At 48.2% G+C, this 19,163-nt stretch overlaps 1 protein-coding gene across 1 annotated transcript in view; it reads right to left on the reverse strand.

Annotated features, from left to right (window-relative positions):
* Positions 1-2,494: 2,494 nt before the first annotated feature.
* The window catches only part of RORC (RAR related orphan receptor C), a 51,932-nt gene continuing 35,263 nt past the window's right edge, over positions 2,495-19,163 (reverse strand). The window contains exons 2-10 of the mRNA XM_063146026.1: positions 16,569-16,654; positions 15,173-15,314; positions 13,436-13,933; positions 11,062-11,183; positions 10,675-10,807; positions 8,820-8,927; positions 7,838-7,948; positions 4,547-4,656; positions 2,495-3,593 (exon numbers count right to left, since the gene is read on the reverse strand). Of these exons, the coding sequence (XP_063002096.1) occupies positions 3,429-3,593; positions 4,547-4,656; positions 7,838-7,948; positions 8,820-8,927; positions 10,675-10,807; positions 11,062-11,183; positions 13,436-13,933; positions 15,173-15,314; positions 16,569-16,654 (1,475 nt within the window). The 3' untranslated portion in view covers positions 2,495-3,428. The remainder of the gene's footprint in view (positions 3,594-4,546; positions 4,657-7,837; positions 7,949-8,819; positions 8,928-10,674; positions 10,808-11,061; positions 11,184-13,435; positions 13,934-15,172; positions 15,315-16,568; positions 16,655-19,163) is intronic.

Below are 19,163 nucleotides of genomic sequence, written 5' to 3' on the forward strand. Positions count from 1 at the left end.
ATATGCCAAGGATAGAATTTCTCTTTTTCAAAAATAGCCTCCACGTTACCATGACGTCGGTTGCAACAGAGCTTGAAAAACGAAATTCTGAAAAGTTGGGAACAAATCCCAAGACAATAAACGGAACTAAGGCTGCCCGTTCCATGTTCGCGAGAGAATCTACGGGAAACCGTCGCTGGGCTCCATTTCGACTCTTGCTTTTAACCAATGAGCGGAGTTACTGAATTTGTAAAAAACACATGATGTTAAATCTTGTTCCCGATAATTTAGAAAATTTCTATACCATTCTTTTTATATGTATCCCCCCCACTGCAGCCCAAGATATTACATCACCATAAACAGGCCTGCAACACTTAGCTGATTATCCAATTAGATTAAACTATTTTGATCCATTAAAAAATAAATAAATCCTACCCCTGATTAAATTATACAGATTTTTTTTAGAATACAAACATGAGGTGCCTTCTTAGAACGAAATTGAGAACACAAGACTTCTACCAGTCAAATATTCTTACTTGGGAGTTAATCATTATAATAGCAAAACCGTCCATAATGTATGGCCACAATGGACTTAGAAAAATAAGCGTATGGTCTAATGTTAGTCCTACATCATCAGAGCGAATGTGTTAATTCATATGAACGTTTATGGATTTCGTCAAATTTTAAAATGTTTAGATAAATATGTGACTCTGTGTGTGCACGATGTGCTTGTATGCTTGCATGTACATGGTTTTTTTTATACTCTGCATAATGTATATTTTTAATGGCTTCAGCGACTGGGCAGTACAGAAATGTAATGAATGAATGGAGATTTAATCTATTGATTCAGAATCATGGGATTTAGTGAGTTGAATTTCTTTAAACGGAGAGATATCAGCCGTAAAGAAAGATACAATAAAACATCCTTCTCCAAACTGGTTGCTCTCCAGGTGTGGACTTCAAGTCCCATCGGCCCCAACCAGGATGGCAAAGGAATTCTGGGCATTGTAGTCCAAAACATGCAGAGGGTATCAGGGTGGGGAAGGCATAATCAAAGGTGTCCTTGCATCTCTCGCTGGTGGTGGAAGGAGGAAATTCTCACCCACAGCACCCTAAGAAGGAGGGAGATGTATAATTCTCACATGGAGAGAGAGAGATAATTCTCACATTTCACCTCTGCCAACTGCAATTCCCAAGTGACTTTGGCTCAGTTCAGACAACACGTTAAGTCAACGCGGTGTGAAAACTCCACTCAACAGTTGAGTTTTAGGAGGTACGCCCCACACAACATGTTCTAACTCCACCGTTGTGTGACTGTGGGCTACTGCGGAGTTGAGTAAAATCCATTATGATGTTTGGTTGACAGTTCCTCCACCGAGTCTCCTCCCCTGGTCTTTCTGATGGTATCCCATCAGCCATTGCTGCAAAAAAACCACAATACTGGCAGCTCTCCTAGAGCGGCGCTCGCTCCTTTCACCGCTCTTGCCAGGGAACTCTGTAGCCAGTGGGAAAAGTCAACTCAACGGAAAACTCCACGGAGCCCTCCACACAACCGTTGTGCAAGAGCTTTCCTTTGCACAGCATGGATAGTCGGTGTGGAGCGTTTTCCAACCCCCTCCCCACAAAACCCTCCACTGTAGGGTGGTTTTCTCCTGCCAGACAACACATTTCTCAACGGTGGTGTAAAAAACTCCGCTGTGGGGTTCTGAAACCACCGTCGAGAAACGTGTTTTCTGAACTGAGCCTTTGTGCGTGTCGGGAGAGGCCGTGGCAGTTCAATCAATCTAAGATCGATATAGGTTCAGAATTCATGGCTTCCGGGGACGAAGAAGGAATAGGAGGTTGTGTGGGCGAGAAAGGTAGAGAAAAATATCACGGTCGGTTTGTTCAATTCAAGCCATCACCCCCCCCCCTTCTTCCTAACTGCACACACTTGATCTCCAGCCATGTCAAATATTTCCGATGCGTAAGCAGAGCGGTTCCTCAACGTTCTACAGAAGACAGTTCTTCCCCTGTGCTGTTCGCAAGGTCACATCATGACAACCATCAGCACTGATTTCAGAAGATGGGTGTAAACCAGGATTGGGCAGACTTCAAGCTTGGGGGATCCACTCCATATATTTTTTTTTAATTAGAACTCCGAAATCCACCAACCCCAGCCATGAGCACAACAAGGCCCAGGTGGCCGGCCATGCGCCTAGATTTAAGGGCCAGGGTGTCTTGGACACATGCTCAACCCAACGATTTGTCATCAGGACCAGAACATCCATCCCAAAGGCCACAACCTTCTTTTTCAGCAACCTGCTTTACGACGGGCACGCCGATTGCTGCTATCTGGAGTCAGAAACTCTTGCTGACCTGCTGCAAATCATCTAGACACCTACCGGCGCACTTTGATCCACCTCAGCCGACCCCTGTGTAAACAGTTTCATATGGATCCATGCCAGGAATTTCCCTGGGCACACAAGAAGCCGCTGAAGAGAGTTGGATAAATATTATTGTACAATACTTCTCTCTCTGTGTGTGTCTATTAAAATAGTTTTTGTGGTTATAATTTTTTTAAAAACGCTTAAAAGCAAAAACAAAGCGAAAATCAACAGGGTTTGGGGTGGGATTTCTGGTTAGTTGCTGGTTATTAGAATCTAGCTTGAGAAGTTGGCCTGCAGTTGTTTTAGACACCGGGAACAGGGAAAGGAGAAAAAAAGACAGAGAAATGAAGATAGCAACTCCTTCGTTATCAAATACAGAAGCAGATACTGAAAAATAGAGATCTATCTTATAGAACCACATTTGTCCACAATATATATATAATATTATTTCTTAAAAACTTGGTTTCAAGGGGGGGGGGAAACAGCTTGGTTGAGTCTCATGCCTTTAGACAGCAAAATGAGGTATTTCTGGGCTATCCGATTCGGCCATTATCGGCCACGGCGTTGTAACGTGGGCAGCGAATTGGAATCCGTTCCTCCGATGAGACCACGTCATGGCGAAAGCGTCTTCCTTGCAGAAGCACCGTTTGTCCTCAAGACCCTCCGACGCATTCAGACTTGGCGCTTCAACGGGCGGCGAACCTCCGAGTGTTGTCCGAATGTTTCCCGAGCGCTTCGTGAACCTTTGCGGATCCTCTGCAACCCAACCTGGGGCGAGGCAGGGCAGCCATGGGCCCACTCCACTTTTCTTTAGGGGAGACGCGACAGGTTTGAGGTTGCGTACCACAATTGGTGTCAGCGGTGGGATAAGCACAAGAGCCAGTCCTCCACGCCCCGTCCTGCTGCTCCTCAATGCACTTTCCGAGCGGGAATGCACGAGGGTGGACTCTTTAATTTTGGCCTCGGTGTTCTACCGCCCTTCCCGCTCTGGCGTCAGATCCCAGAGGGGAAGTTGGAGAAAAGCAGAGCGCAGCAAGGGACCTCTGGATGCAGTCCTCGCCTCGCTGGGACGGGGGGACCTTACTCCCCTGTTGCTCCCTGGAGTGGGTCGCAGTCTGAACAGAAGAGCTCTTTGTAGAGCGGAGGAAAGACGGCGTGGACAATGATGGGATACATTTGACGGAAAGAACGGAGCTTCTCCATGTGCTGGTAACACAAATTCCGAAGTTTGCCCTTGGGGGGCAGCTGTCAGACACGAAAAGGAAGAGAGAGAGAAATCAAGTTGCGATCGCCCTCGAGGTTCTGGCATTCTTTCGTCCAAAGCAACGCGCCAGGTCTTGAAAGGAAATTTCCAAGGTGCGCCGATGCGCAGGCAACGGGTGATTCTGTCACATTCAATTTTGCTCAGTTTCTCATTCCGCCGCCCCCCCCCCATCCTCCCCTGCTAAGTTCATCCTATCCCATTCTGGCATCGGAGATGGCAGATTCTGGGTTTCGTTTTCATTTTTTTTTCCAGCCTGCGTGAACATCCGTATTTATTTTTGTGCACATTTCCCCCAAATATACATGTTTTGGTGGGGGCTATGCATGGTTTCAAAGGTACGTGTTCTGTGCCTGCACTTTTTCAAAAGCCCACTTGTCCACGTGTGAGCCTGCGTGTGCACCCGCATGTACGCAGGAGCGCACGGAAGGGATGTGTGATTATATATATGTGTGTGTGTGTGTGCACATGAAGATTCATGTTCACGCAGCCTCCAGTCCAACCAGCTTCACATGGGGCCCTTGTGGACAAAACGGTGTGTACCCGAGCCCTGTAGGATTCTAACGTTCAAGTACACACAGGCTCCTTTCAGAAGACACCTTAAACCATGGCTTTAACCATGATGGTTAAGCCGGAAAGCCAGGCCGTGTTCAGAAGAAACCTTAAACCACGGCTTTAACCACAGTGGTTAAGCCAGAAAGCCAGGCCATGTTCAGAAGACACCTATGGCTTTAACCACGGTGAATAAGGCTTTTTGCTTTATTCACCATGGTTAAAGCTGTGTTTTAAGGCGTCTTCTGAACACAGCCTGGCTTCCTGGCTTAACCACCATGGTTAAAGCCATGGTTTTAGGTGTCTTCTGAACAGGACCCACTGTCCCAGGTAGCTCACTAAGCTGTCCCCGTCCCCTCGCTCACAGCCCTCAACTGATGCCCACCTTAGCCAAGATGCCTTCGCGGTGGTTTTTCCGTAACATGTGCTTGAAGGCTAGTTCCAGGTTGGTTTGCAGCCGCTCCACCTTGCTTTTCTCCTGCAACCAGGGGCGATCTGCAAGGGAGAACAAGGAACTGAAAAGAACCATTTGCAACCCGTGACATTTTCACCCTTGCCAACGTGACAACGTGACTTTTTTTACCCTTGCCATTCACCTGGGGCCATAAAAATCATAGAATCATAGAATAGCAGAGTTGGAAGGGGCCTACAAGGCCATCGAGTCCAATCCCCTGCTCAATGCAGGAATCCACCCTAAAGCATCCCTGACAGATGGCTGTCCAGCTGCCTCTTGAAGGCCTCGAGTGTGGGAGAGCCCACAACCTCCCTAGGTAACTCGTTCCATTGTCGTACTGCTCTAACTGTCAGGAAGTTTTTCCTGATGTCCAGCTGGAATCTGGCTTCCTTTATCTTGAGCCCGTTATTCCAGGTCCTGCACTCTGGGAGGATCGAGAAGAGATCCTGGCCCTCCTCTGTGTGACAACCTTTTAAGTCTTTGAAGAGTGCTATCATGTCTCCCCTCAATCTTTTCTTCTCCAGGCTAAACAGGCCCAGTTCTTTCAGTCTCTCCTCCTAGGGCTTTGTTTCCAGACCCCTGATCATCCTGGTTGCCCTCCTCTGAACACACTCCAGCTTGTCTGCGTCCTTCTTGAATTGTGGAGCCCAGAACTGGACGCAGTACTCAAGATGAGGCCTAGAGTATTGTGTCCAGTTCTGGCCTCCTTAAAGTAATGCAGCAACCTTCCCTAGATCTCTTCTTAAGCCAAGGGTGTCTGGCCCTATAGAATTCGGGTCCTTCTCCTGGCCCCCTGATATCTGTATCAATACATACTGCCTGTTTTGGTGATTGAATGAAAGCTGTTCCAGCATGCTTTTTGGGGGGTGGGGTTGAGTAGTGGGAGATGTGTTGGGTTTTGTTTTTGTTTTAAAAAAACTTAAAATAAAACTATTTCAATCGGCTATAAGGACACACACTGAAATTGAAAAATGGATTTTTTTTTTAAAAAAATGATGTTTGTTTTAAAATGCCAGTGCAAAGGGAACACTTTAACACCTGGTGCCAAAAAGAATGCAACTTTGGCGACAGGTGAGGGTATTACTAAGTCGAGGTGCCACCACGGAGAAGATCCTGTCTTTTCGTAGATGTTAAATGTACTTCTCTTGCGGAAGGAGTGCCGAGAAGCCTTCCTCATGTGATCTTAATGCAGGCTGGTATTTTTCATTTACAGTTTCACTGAATATGTGTAAGAGTGGGGTTATAAGAGTTTGTTGGCATAGCACAGAGAAAGAAGCTTTGAGGGGTGGGATCCTTAGAATGGGATTAAGTAGATGTACAAGTGATAAGGGTAATGCTTTAATAGTTAGAGAGCAAGTAGGAATACACACCTAAAACAGTGTATCAAGAGTTAGATGCCTTGGTGTAGATAAGGTCTGATAAAATATGATTTGGAAATATAATTTGTTATTGCTCCAAGACATTAATCGTAAGAACTTGTACCAACTGTATGCATTCCTCTTAAAGAAACTAGGCGAAAAGTCCGGGGTGTTAGAAAGGTAGAGTTGTGGTTTAGAAAATCCGGAAGAACAGAGACGTAAACCAGACAGCTGACCACATGAAAAGCAGAAGTGATGTCCAGTTTTGAGCTAAACATTATACTGTATTTCTTCTATTCTAAGACGCGCTTTCCCCCGCCGCATGTAAACATCTCTAAAAACGGGGCGCGTCTTAGAATCGCGGGTGCGTTTATTATTTCTTAGAATCAAAGCCTTTTTTTCTGTTGGTGGTACTGAAATTAGTGTGCGTCTTAGAATCGAAGAAATACGATAGGTCAGAAGGGATGGAACACTCTGGGAAGAAGAGGATGACCTAAATTGATGACGTGGACCAATAGACTTAGATATTTTAGAGTAAATTAATATGTATTAGGAGGGAGGTCTTTGTCTTTGAGAAGGGTATTTAAGTCTGAACACAGAGGAGTAAGATGCAGAATTTGTGAGTATACAGATATTTTGCTTTCTTCTCTCAAACGATCAAGACTTAAGCTGACTTTTTCAGCACTGGTTTGAGCCTAGTTGCTAGGCCTAAGACCATGGTTTTTCTTGAGCAGGGGGAAGAGTCCAAGAGAAGGCCAGTGTGGTGTAGTGGCTAAAGCGTTGGACTGGGAGTTGGGAGATCCGGGTTCTAATCCCCTCTCAGCCGTGGAAACCCACTTGGGTGACTTTGGGCCAGTCACGGACTCATAGCCCAACCTACCTCACAGGGTTGTTGTTGTGAGGATAAAATGGAAAGGAGGATTATGTTCCTTGCCTTCCTTGGAGGAAAAAAGGTGGGATATAAATGCAATAATAAATTTTAAAAAATGAAAAATAAAATATATACTGGTGTTGTCATTGGGGGTGTGATTGTCTGTGTTTGTCTTAGCAAAGACCTTGTTCTCCAGAAAATAGCCAGACTTGTGAGTATATTCTTTTAATTTGCTTTGCAGAATGGAGGTTCATGTATGGGTTTAACTTCCTTAAATTGTTTTAATAAATGTTTTAAAGGTATAACATTAGAACATCAGAAGAGCCCTGCTGGATCAGACAAAGGGTCTATCTAGTCCAGGACTCTGTTCACACAGTGGCCAGGCAGCCGTCGGCCAGGGACCAACAAGGCAGGACATGGTGCAACAGCACCCTCCCGCCCATGTTCCCCAGCAACTGGTGCACACAGGCTTCCTGCCTTGAATACTGGAGGTAGCACACAACCAACAGGGCTGGAAGCTATGGATAGCCTTCACCTCCAGGAATTTATCCAACCCCCTTTTAAAGCCGTCCAAATTGGGGGCCATCACTACATCTTGTGGTAGCGAGTTCCATAATTTAACTCTGCGCTGTGTGAAGAAGTCCTTCCTTTTATTTGTCCTGGATCTCTCACCAATCAGCTTCATAGGATGACCCCATTGGGTTCTAATATCTTGAGTTTGTGAGTCTGAGTAAAAATTAATCATTGTGTGTGTGTGTGTGTGGGGTCTATCTCTGGTTCTTCCTTTCACCTACGAGTTGGGAATTTAAAAAGTATTGATGGAAGGTACTGCTGGAACTCATGCTTCCAGGCAACCTATGTTCCGAACCTTTTAAAAATGAAGTTCACCTGAAAAATCCCCTACAAAAGACAGGCGTCCTCCTTCCCCACCCCCAGAAACCCTTTCCAGCATTGCACAGTTATAATGCTCCATTCAATGCTGTTCTTTCTTACTCGAGTTAATGAGCACCAGCGCCGTGAACAGGGCAATCTCATTCTCGGAAAAGTGGAGCGAACACAGGCTCTGTGCGAAGTCGAAGATGGAGTTGATCAGTTCGTTGCAGCCTGGGAAATGAACGAGAAAACCCCCTCCAAATCAGCGACAAAGCAGATCACTAGGGTCAGATTTCAGAAACCCGGGGAATGGGGGGGGGGGGGCGCACGTGGAGAATATTCACATGGTAAATAAATGTGCCTTGCCCGGCCCTCTCCAGAAAATCATCACAACCTGCTTGCTTTTCCAGAGACAGGGCACTTACAATGCGTCCCTTTGCAGCCAACGCCTTCCTTGTTGGGGTACGGCACCCACAAAATGCTCCCGGTGGACGGGTCCGGGTAGGGCAAATTTGGTACATTTGAATAAAAACGCAAACTGGACAAATTTCTCCCCCATTCCTAATCATAAAAACATAAGAAGGGCCCTAATGCTGGATCAGACCAAGGGTCCGTCTAGTCCAGCACTCTGTTCACACAGTGGCCAACCAGCCATCGGCCAGGGATAAACAAGCAGGACATGGTGCAACAGCACCCTCCCGCCCATGTTCCCCAGCAACTGGGCCACACAGGCTTACTGCCTCGGATACTGGAGATAGCACACAACCATCAGGGCTAGTAGCCATGGATAGCCTCCTCCTCCAGGAATTTATCCAAGCCCTTTTAAAGCCACCCAGATTGGTGGCCATCACTACATCTTGTGGTAGTGAGTTCCATAATTTAACTCTGCGTTTTGTGAAGAAGTACTTGCCCTTCATGGACAAGATGGCTCTTGGGTTAGCTGGACCCTGGATTTTCCTTCCATGTTTTCATGTTGTTCCCCCGGCCTACTCCAACCACAACCTACTCTCCAAGATGGATTTCCCTTTTTCTCCACCCTCCTTTCGACCTCAGGGCCAATCAGCAGACAAATATTGTCCCGAGACGATCCTCATTCACGTACCGAGGGATTTGAAGAGCTCCGGCCCAGCGTATTTGCCCTCGAAGAAGACCGTCCGGTTCTCGGAATTGAAGGCACGGCACATCCTCACTAACACCACTTCCATGGCACCTAAGAGGTCGGAGGAAGGAAGAAAGGAATGAAAAAGAAAACCCCCAAATGTTTTAAAAAATGAACCTAAATAGGAAGAGAACACAGAGATTCCTTCAAAACCCTCTTAAAAATGAGAGTGGAGCCCAAACGGGGAACCCCGTTGATGGCGGGCAAGTTGGGTGGTCATTTCCTGGGAGGCGGAGATAAAAGGTGATGACGGCGTTCCTTTCGGCAGTCACCCAAATTCACCCCTTCAGCTGTTTTGGACTACAAAACCCATCATCCTTGACCATTGGGCCATGCTGGTGGGGACTGATTGGAATTGTAGCCCAAAATTTCTGGAGCCTAACTGGTTTGTTCCCTCCCCACAAGCCGAAATGAGATTTTCTGAAACAGTCAACATATAGACTGGAAGGTCTTTGTGGGCAGGGAACTCTACTCTCTTCTCTCTCTCTCTGAGCTTATCTTCCACCGAAAATCGCTTCCTACGTGGATGAGGCCCAGTGGTGCGGCAATCATAGAATCATAGAATAGCAGAGTTGGAAGGGGCCTAAAGGCCATCGAGTCCAACCCCCTGCTCAATGCAGGAATCCACCCTAAAGCATCCCTGACAGATGGTTGTCCAGCTGCCTCTTGAAGGCCTCTAGTGTGGGAGACCCCACAACCTCACCAGGCAACTGATTCCATTGTTGTACTGCTCTAACAGTCAGGAAGTTCTCTTCTCTAACATCAGAAGTGCCCTGATGCTGGATCAGACCAAGGGTCCATCTAGTCCAGCACTCTGTTCACACAGTGGCCAACCAGCCATCGGCCAGGGATGGACAAGCAGGACAGGGTGCAACAGCACCTTCCTGCCCATGTTCCCCAGCAACTGGTGCACACAGGCTTACTGCCTCGAATACTGGAGATAGCACACAACCATCAGGGCTAGTAGCCATGGACAGCCTTCGCCTCCAGGAATTTACCCAACCTCCTTTTGAAGCCATCCAAATGGGTGGCCATCACTACATGTTGTGGTCGTGAGTTCCACAATTTATCTCTGCGCTGTGCGAAGAAGGACTTCCTTTTATTTGTCCTGGATCTCCCACCCTTCAGCTTCATGGGACGACCCCTTTGGGTTCTAGTATTTTGAGAGAGGGAGAAAAAGGTCTCCCTTTCCACATTCTCCATACCATGCCTAATTTTGTCCACCTCTATCATGTCTCCCCATAGCCTCCTTTTTTCCAAGCTAAACTATCCCGGTTGATGCAACCTTCCCTCGTAGGGGAGATGCTCCAGTCCCTTAATCATTTGGGTTGCCCCTTTCTGCCCTTTTTCCAGCTCTATAATATCCATTTTTTTAGGTGTGGCGACCAGAACTGTACACAGTATTCTAAGTGTGGTCGCCCCATAGATTTGTATAAAGGCAGTACGATACTGGCCGTTTTATCCTCAATTCCTTTTCTTATCATGCCTAACATGGAGTTTGCCTTCTTTACAGCGGCCGCACGCTGGGCGGGCATTTTCATCGAGCTTTTCCACCACAACCCCGAGATCTCTTTCTTGTTCGGTCAGCGCCAGCTCAGATTCCATCCGGTTATACTTGAGGTTATACGACTCAGATCCCATTAGGTTATACCGTTTGTGTCAAATTCATCCAGTGCAAGTGAGATCAGGCGTTATAAATTTAGGAAGCCACTTTCACGGAGATATCGGGACTAAAACGATGGCACTGTAGGAAGAATACGAGTGGCCAGAATTATCCGGAAACGAGCGCCGCTTTTACCAGCTTTGAGGAGCACAATCTGATCGTTTTGGCATAGGTCCATGAAGCCGCCCATCCGCTTGGCAAACTCCACCACGTACTGGATGGCTTCGGTGATGCGGCACGCACAACGTTCCCACATCTCTTCCACGGACTGGCCGACAGAAAGAGAGAGAGAGGGGGGGGGGGAGAAAGAGGGAAGGGCGGTTAGAGAAGCAGCTGTTTGACGCTGAATCAGACCGTCGGTTCATCTTGGAACCTCGGAACCTGCTTTCTGCAGAATCAGAATCTTGGTCCGTCCATCCAAGTGTTCTTGGCTCTGAACGGCAGCAACGGCTCTCCAAGGATTCAGGCAGGATTGTTCCTGCAGAAGCGGAATCCCCTCTGCAAGATGTCAAGGCACCTCACCTTTTTCTGGTAGCTTCCAACTTCCTCCCTGGCGAATGTTTGCCACCTCAGGAGCTGGAGGTCCTCCAAACGCAGCTGACAGGTCTCCCGATAGGATTTGAGGACATTCTGCGTGAGGTGTTCTGGGGAAGGCAACGAGGAAATGGGTCATGAGACAGCAGGGCTTCCGCTCGCAAGAGAAGCCGAGAACTGAACTGCCAGCTCTCTGCCTTCCCTGTCCTTCTACTATTGCACCACAGAAAGAAGAGTGGGCGTGTGCAAAATTCAAGACTCATTTGTTACCATTGTTTCAAGACAGGGAACTGGACATAGATCAACTTTCGGCATCCAAAGCAAGTCTTCTATAGCTCTTTCCCCCGTTAGCGTGTGGCAGAAGGAGCCTCTCCAATTGGCAGCTGAATATCATAGAATCATAGAATAGCAGAGTTGGAAGGGGCCTAAAGGCCATCCAGTCCAGCCCCCTGCTCAATACAGGAATCCACCTTCAAGCATCCCTGACAGATGGCTGTCCAGCTGCCTCTTGAAGGCCTCTAGTGTGGGAGAGCCCACCACCTCCCTAGGTCACTGGTTCCATCGTCGTACTGCTCTAACAGTCAGGAAGTTTTTCCTGATCATAGAATCGTAGAATAGTAGAGTTGGAAGGGTCCTATAAGGCCATCAAGTCCAACCCCCTGCTCAATGCAGGAATCCACCCTAAAGCATCCCTGAAAGATGGTTGTCCAGCTGCCTCTTGAATGCCTCTAGTGTGGGAGAGCCCACCACCTCCCTAGGTCACTGGTTCCATTGTCGTACTGCTCTAACACTCAGGAAGTTTTTCCTGATGTCCAGCTGGAATCTGGCTTCCTGTCACTTGAGGCTGCCGGCGGGGAGGGAGCATTTTCCCAGAAGGCCCCTCAAAATGCCGCCACGTGATAATGCAGCGTCACACAGAGGGCCTTCTGGGGAGAAAGGACAGCCACTGCCGAAAGAGAAGACCGCTATGTCGCCGGGACAAAATTTGCCAATCTGATAGGGTCTCCCAAACCGTAGACCTTTTCCCCGTTTTGCTGGCCGCGGATGGTAAAAACGTAAAACTCCGCACAAAACCCAAAATAAAATAAAAAAAAAACAGCGGCAGAATTAAGCCAACAGCAGCGCAGTACGATTTAAAAAGCACGAACGGAGTGATTTGAAAACCAAACCAAACCCACACGTGCTAAAGAGCATGGTGGAATAAACAAGTCTTTCCCCAGCCTGAAAAAGACCGTAATCAAGGTGGCCAGAATTGCCGTTTCGCCGACTTGAAGCTAATGAATTCTTAGCCCGGCAAAAGGGAATTCCCGTAGAAGGAAGGTGACGGATAATTAAAAGGAGTTTTGAATTTACTATCTCCAGCCTCACGGCTTATCCTCGTACATGGCGACCCTTAGTGACCGTATATCTGAGGAAGTAGCACGAAACGGGACGCTTATCCGGATTCCTGTTATAGAAATAATTCCGTCTATGGTAATAATTGCATTGTCATAAAAATAATTCAGCCTATCGTAACGACATCAATGTAGGGATGTTAAAAACAGTATTTCTGTTATCCATGTAATGTTTGGGAAGTCATATTGACTCCTTATTCTGTGTTGGTTGATTGAACCGTTTTATAATTGACGTTACTATTAGAGCTGTGATCCGCTTCTCTTCGGGTTGGAGAAGCAATAGCGAGGCGGCCTGATTCGCCACTGGAAAAGGCAGAGGCGAAGAGAGTCCCCCCCCCCCCCCCCGCGGATCGAGGCAAAGAGGATCGCCTCAATCTGGCGCTGCTACCGCCGCTGCAATCCCTGTGGCGACGATGACGGAGCCAGGTAAGGGGGCAGGGAGGAGAGAGGCTTACCTGTGTCCATCGCGGTCCATCGTGGGCTTCAATTGAGGCCCTGGTTGAAGCTGGAAGTGAAGAGGCTTCAAGCCAGGGCCTCAATTGAAGCCCGCGACGACAAACACAGGTAAGGGGGCGGGGTGGGCGTTGGCTTACCTGGCGGAGCGGGGGATGGGTGGAACGGCCCGAAGAGGATCGGGCCTGATCTGGAAGTTCCAGATCGGGCCATGAAGCGGATTGGGGGGTCTGTGCACAGCCCTAGTTACTATTCTGTTTGATTGAACTGCCTTACAATTGTCGTTATTATATAAAATAAGTCACTGTTTTGAAAATTGTTACGAATGTGGTCAGATGCAACTGTTACGCGGTTGTGTGCCTAGGGGCACGCCTTACCATCCACAACCAGAGTGCCACCCCTGAAAAGGCCCTGTCTTTGGTGGCCACCTGCTTCATCTTATTCGGCAGGGGCAATCAGGGGCCCTTAACACATTCACAGCCTGGAGGGGGGGAGTGCATCTCTGTGCCACTCACCGATCTCCGTCAGAGAAGAGTTTGGCGACTCCAAGAGGCTGGTGAAGCTAGGGGTGGTGTAGAAGTCGAGGCTCTGGCTGCCGACTTGCTTTGCCCCGTTGGCGTCCGGGTGCGAGAGTTCTGGCGACGCCTGCATCTCCAGGGAATAATAGCCACTCTTGCCTTCCATCTTGATGCGCTCCGGGCTGTAACCCTTGGAGAACGGGGCCCGTAGATCCTCCCCCAGAAGGCTCTGGGACTTGGCGAAGCCGTTGGAGTAGGCCAAGGCGGCCGTCTCGTCCGGGGACTGGCTGAGGCGGGCCTGCCCGTTCAAGAGGACGGTGGAACAGGCCGAGGCCTCCAGGAGGTCCGATGGGGGAGCCAGCTTCAATTGCCCGTTGGCCACCCCCAAGGAGTAGGCCGGAGCCTCGCCGCCGTGCTGCTGCTGCTGCAGCTGCTTCTGAACTTCGGCGTGGAGGCTGTCCCGCTGCTTCTTGGACATTCGGCCAAATTTGACCGCTGGGAAGAGAAATACATTCAACCAATGATTCTCTGGACAATTGCTAGGAAGTTGTATGCATTTCTTACAAATCCATGTATAGGGTGACCCTATGGAAAGGAGGACAGGGCTCCTGTCCCTTTAACAGTTGCGTAGAAAAGGGAATTTCAGCAGGTGTTAGTTCTATGCATGCAGCACCTGGTGAAAGTCCCTCTTCATCACAGCAGTTAAAGCTGCAAGAGCCCTGCCTTTTTATGTATCTGGTCAAGAGAGCAGGGCTCCTGTAGCTTTAACTGTTGTGATGAAGAGGGACTTTCACCAGGTGCTGCATGCATAGAAATAACACTTGCTGAAATTCCCTTTTCTATGCAACTGTTAGAGACAGGAGCCCTGTCCTCTTTTCCATAGGGTCACCCTATACATGGATTCTTAAGAAATGCATACAACTTTCTAGTAAATATTCATGAGTTTCAACAACAGTGGACCAAATATCCAAATAAGAATCCATTTGAAAGTGGCACCTATCCTCCACCCATTCAAATATTGAAAGCTTTGGAAAGTCCTTAATCCATTGGGTTATGGGAGGTGAGTATTTATCCTTCCAGTGTTGTACCATCAGTCAGAGAACCCATTTATGCTGTTTGTTAATTTCCAGGGAGCAGGTAAATAATTTAAAAGAGCTTGTACATCAGTGAATGTTAAAGACTGTTCCGGTACTACATTTATCGGTGTAATAACCTTTCACATGGTCACCCTATCCATGCATGTATATTAAAAAATGGGAACCCATTTACGCTATTTCTTTATTTCCATGGGGCAGGTAAATAATTTAAAAGAGCTTGTACATCATTGAATACTAAAGACTGTTCCGGTACTAAATTTATCGGTGTAATAACCTCCTCCCAAAGAGAAACAACTAGGGGGCATTGCCAATACATTTGTTCAAAAGAAGCTTTAGCCGTACTGCACCACCAGCAATTGGCCAAATTCAACAACAGAGGCAGCTGAAGGTCCACAGGTGTGACAGGTAGACACCAAAGCAGCGATCCCGTGTTCCGGCCTTTTGCGGTGGCGCCCACAGCACGGTCTCCAATTCCCAAATCTGGCCCCAAGATCTGGGGAACCCTGAACTACCGAGTTTCTTCCCCCACCTGAAAAATCATTTCGGGCCAGTCCGGGAGGGGTTTGGCAGAGGAGCGAGGGCGGAAAACGAGGGCTTCTCCAGAAAACGGAGCGATCTTTTGTTGCGTGGGCCTTACCGTCTCGGGACATGCCGAGGCTGAGGCATTTCTGCAGCCGGCAGTACTGGCACCGGTTCCGGCTGGTGCGGTCTATCTGGCAGTTCTGTTGCCGGGTGCAAGAGTACGTCACATTCCCTTGCTGGCTTCGACGAAAGAACCCCTGGAACGGGAGAACGGGAGGGTCAAAGTGCAGGCGGGACGACGACACCGACACACAGGAAAGAGGGTTCCTCCGGGCCTAAACCCACCTTGGGTCTGCGAGGCCGGATTGCAGCTCAATGGTCTTGCACGGTAGCCCGTGGGCAGGGTGCGCGTGCGTGTGGGGCGTGATGAACCCCCTGGTTTTGCCAACTCCCTGGGAGTGCTGAAACACCTCCCTGTAAAAGTACGGTGCGTGGTGGGGTTCGAAGTGAAAATGGACATTCCAATACTAGAATATTAAACCTGTCCTGGTAGCGAAATTCCTCTCCTAAGGTTTAGTTACTCGCAGTAAGAGCTTTAAGCTAAGATTTGCGGGACTTTTGGGGGTGTTTTGACCTCACTACCATTTGCCTTCAGGCCTGTTAACCCCTGGAATGAGGCTCCCAAGGGATTTGGCGTCTGGTCTTTAGAAGGGAGAGAGAATGATGTTAAGTTGATGGCACGGCTGTCATAGAATCATAGAACAGCAGAGTTGCAAGGGACCTAGAAGGCCATCAAGTCCAGGCAGGAATCCACCTTCGAGCATCCCTGACACGGGGTTGTCCTCTTGAATGCCTCTAGTGTGGGAGAGCCCACAACCTCCCCAGGTAACCGGTTCCATTGTCGTACTGCTCTAACAGTCAGGAAGTTTTTCCTGACGTCCAGCCGGAATCTGGCTTCCTGTCACTTGAGCCCGTTATTCCGTGTCCTGCACTCTGGGAGGATCAAGAAGAGATCCTGGCCCTCCTCTGTGTGACAACCTTTCAAGTCTTTGAAGAGTGCTCTCATGTCTCCCCTCAATCTTCTCTTCCCCAGGCTAAACAGGCCCAGTTCTTTCAGTGTCTCCTCATAGGGCTTTGTTTCCAGACCCCTGATCATCCTGGTTGCCCTCCTCTGAACACGCTCCAGCTTGTCTGCGTCCTTCTTGAATTGTGGAGCCCAGAACTGGACGCAATACTCTAGATGAGGCCTAACCAGGGCCGAATAGAGAGGAACCAGTACCTCACATGATTTGGAAGCTATACTTCTATTAATGCAGCCCAAAATAGCATTTGCCTTTCTTGCAGCCACATCGCACCATTGGCTCATACTCAGCTTGCGATCTACAACAATTCCAAGATCCTTCTCATTTGTAGCATTGCTGATCCAAGTATCCCCCATCGTGTAACGGTGCATTTACAAGAGGGAACTGGTGGCAAGCTCAAAGCGATTTGAGGAGTCGACCTTTACTCACCTTGCAGCCTTCACAAGTGATGACCCCATAGTGAATGCCCGACGACTTGTCTCCACAGATTTTGCAAGGGATCACCTCTATCTGGGCTATGGTGAGAGAGGAAAAAGAGTTGACCGGATCAGCGAGAGACAACATTACCGCATTCAGCTTTGCCCCTCAGACCTCCTCTTGTTTTGTGGTACAATTCATTAAAAGCACATAAGTTTTATTATTCATCAGTCGGACTTACATTTGTTACTCGTATTTTTTTAACCAGCTCTTTTTTATTATTTGCGGACAGGATTGATTTTTGGGCGGACTTGGTTGTTGGCTACCATTTTTTAAATCAAGAACACCCCGACAACAGAGTCATTTTGGAGAACCTACGGGTAAATGGCACCAACGGAAACCATTTCCTCTCCTCCCACCAAATCCCCCAGAGCGATGCGATGGTTGGGGGGTATTCTGGGGAAAAAATGGCAGCCAAAATCAGGTCTCCTGCTTGCGGTGCCGTAAAGAAGTACGCCTGCTCCTTCCTCGGGTGGGAGTTTCAAAATGCATATCCGTTTTCCACCTCAATGTATTCTTTCTGACGAAATGTAAATTGAACTGGATGTCCTCCGTGCCCCCCCCCCCAGGTGCAAAGGGGGTACCGTCACAATTTCATACCCGGCACTTTTAAACCCATTTTGGTCACGATGGATTCGAACGCAGCACCGACGCAGGACAGGTGAGCATTGACAATGAAAACCAGAGGTATGTTCCACCCTTGTACTCAAAAGGACTTTCACGGGGGAGAGGGGAATATGAGTGGCCATTTTGTTGGACCTCATCTACACCAAGCAGGATATTGCAGTATGAAAGCGGTATATAAAAGGCAGGAGCCACACTGCTGCTTTATAGCGGTATTGAAGTGCACTGACAACTGTTGGGGCCCACTGACACATACCATATACCACTTTAATGCCACTTTCATAGTGTTATATCATAGAATCATAGAATAGCAGAGTTGTAAGGGGCCTACAAGGCCATCGAGTCCGACCCCCTGCTCAATGCAGGAATCCACCCTAAAGCATCCCTGACAGATGCTTGTCCAGCTGCCTCTTGAAGGCCTCTAGTGTGGGAGAGCCCACAACCTTCCTAGGTAACTGATTCCATTGTCGCATTGCTCTAACAGTCAGGAAGTTTTTCCTGATGTCCAGCTGGAATCTGGCTTCCTTTAACTTGAGCCTGTTATTCCGTCTCCTGCACTCTGGGAGGATCGAGAAGAGATCCTGGCCCTCCTCTGTGTGACAACCTTTTAAATATTTGAAGAGTGCTATCATGTCTCCCCTCAATCTTCTCTTCTCCAGGCTAAACATGCCCAGTTCTTTCAGTCTCTCTTCCTAGGGCTTTGTTTCCAGACCCCTGATCATCCTGGTTGCCCTCCTCTGAACACACTCCAGCTTGTCTGCGTCCTTGAATTGTGGAGCCCAGAACTGGACACAATACTCTAGATGAGGCCTAACCTGGGCCGAATAGAGAGGAACCAGTACCTCCTGTGATTTGGAAGCTCTACTTCTATTAATGCAGCCCAAAATAGCATTGGCCTTTCTTGCAGCCATTTCGCACTGTTGGCTCATAGTCAGCTTGGGATCTACAACAATTCCAAGATCCTTCTCGTTTGTAGTATTGCTTGAAATATCCTGCTTGGTGAAGATGGGTCATGGGCTCCAACAGTTATTAGTGCACTTCAGTACCACAATAAAGCACTAGCGTAGATCCTGCAGTGCACTTCAATACCACAATAAAGCAGTCGTGCGGCTCCTGCCTTTTATGTACCGCTTTCATACTGCTTTCATAGTGGAATATCCTGCTTGGTGTAGTTGAGCCCCCGGCCTGTGTGTGTGTAGATCAGATGACCGTGGCTGGCTAGGCACACGGACAGGGCCTTCTGTTTTGAACCTGAACTTCGTTTCGGAGAGTATTAGCAGCCATGACTCAGCCTCCACAGTTGGTAGGCTCTGGGCCAAAATCAGCCCTTCCCAAAGGATGCTATCTCCCTATGGCTATTGCCAAATGATAGATAAAACAGATGGAGAAAACAGGGAACGCTCTGTGGGAGCAAACCTATTCCCTCAGCCACATTACCAGCAAGGGTTGAGTTATTGGCCCGTTTCCCTTTTTGCCATTTTTCCGGCCCTTTGGGAACACTAGTTGCCCACCAGAGATTTAGATTCCTCTTAGGGACCAGCATGAGGTGCAATGCGGACTTCAGTCCACTAGGGGGCACCCTTGCACTGCTCTCACTTCCAGCTCGCGGAATACGGACGAATTTCGGGTCGCTACGCGAATTGGTGAAATGTGCCCCCATTTGCATCCCCGAATGAGACCAGGATCGGATTTTCCGGTGTAAATACTTGCACAATGTTCCCGGATTTGTGATTGCGCTTGGAAAATGCATTGGTTTTTTTTTTTTTTTTTTTTTTTAAGTGCATGTTGAAATGTGAATTTCTTTAAAATAATTAAGGAGTGAACATGGGCGTGTGTGTGTGGGGGGGAGTGTGCATTTTTCTTTCGTGTGGTACCTTTGTGTGTTTCCTTCGAGGCGAGAAAAAGAAAACCTGAGAAATTCTC

The sequence above is a fragment of the Elgaria multicarinata genome, chromosome 21 (genome assembly GCF_023053635.1).
Source record: "Elgaria multicarinata webbii isolate HBS135686 ecotype San Diego chromosome 21, rElgMul1.1.pri, whole genome shotgun sequence".
Taxonomy (NCBI): Eukaryota; Metazoa; Chordata; class Lepidosauria; order Squamata; family Anguidae; genus Elgaria; species Elgaria multicarinata.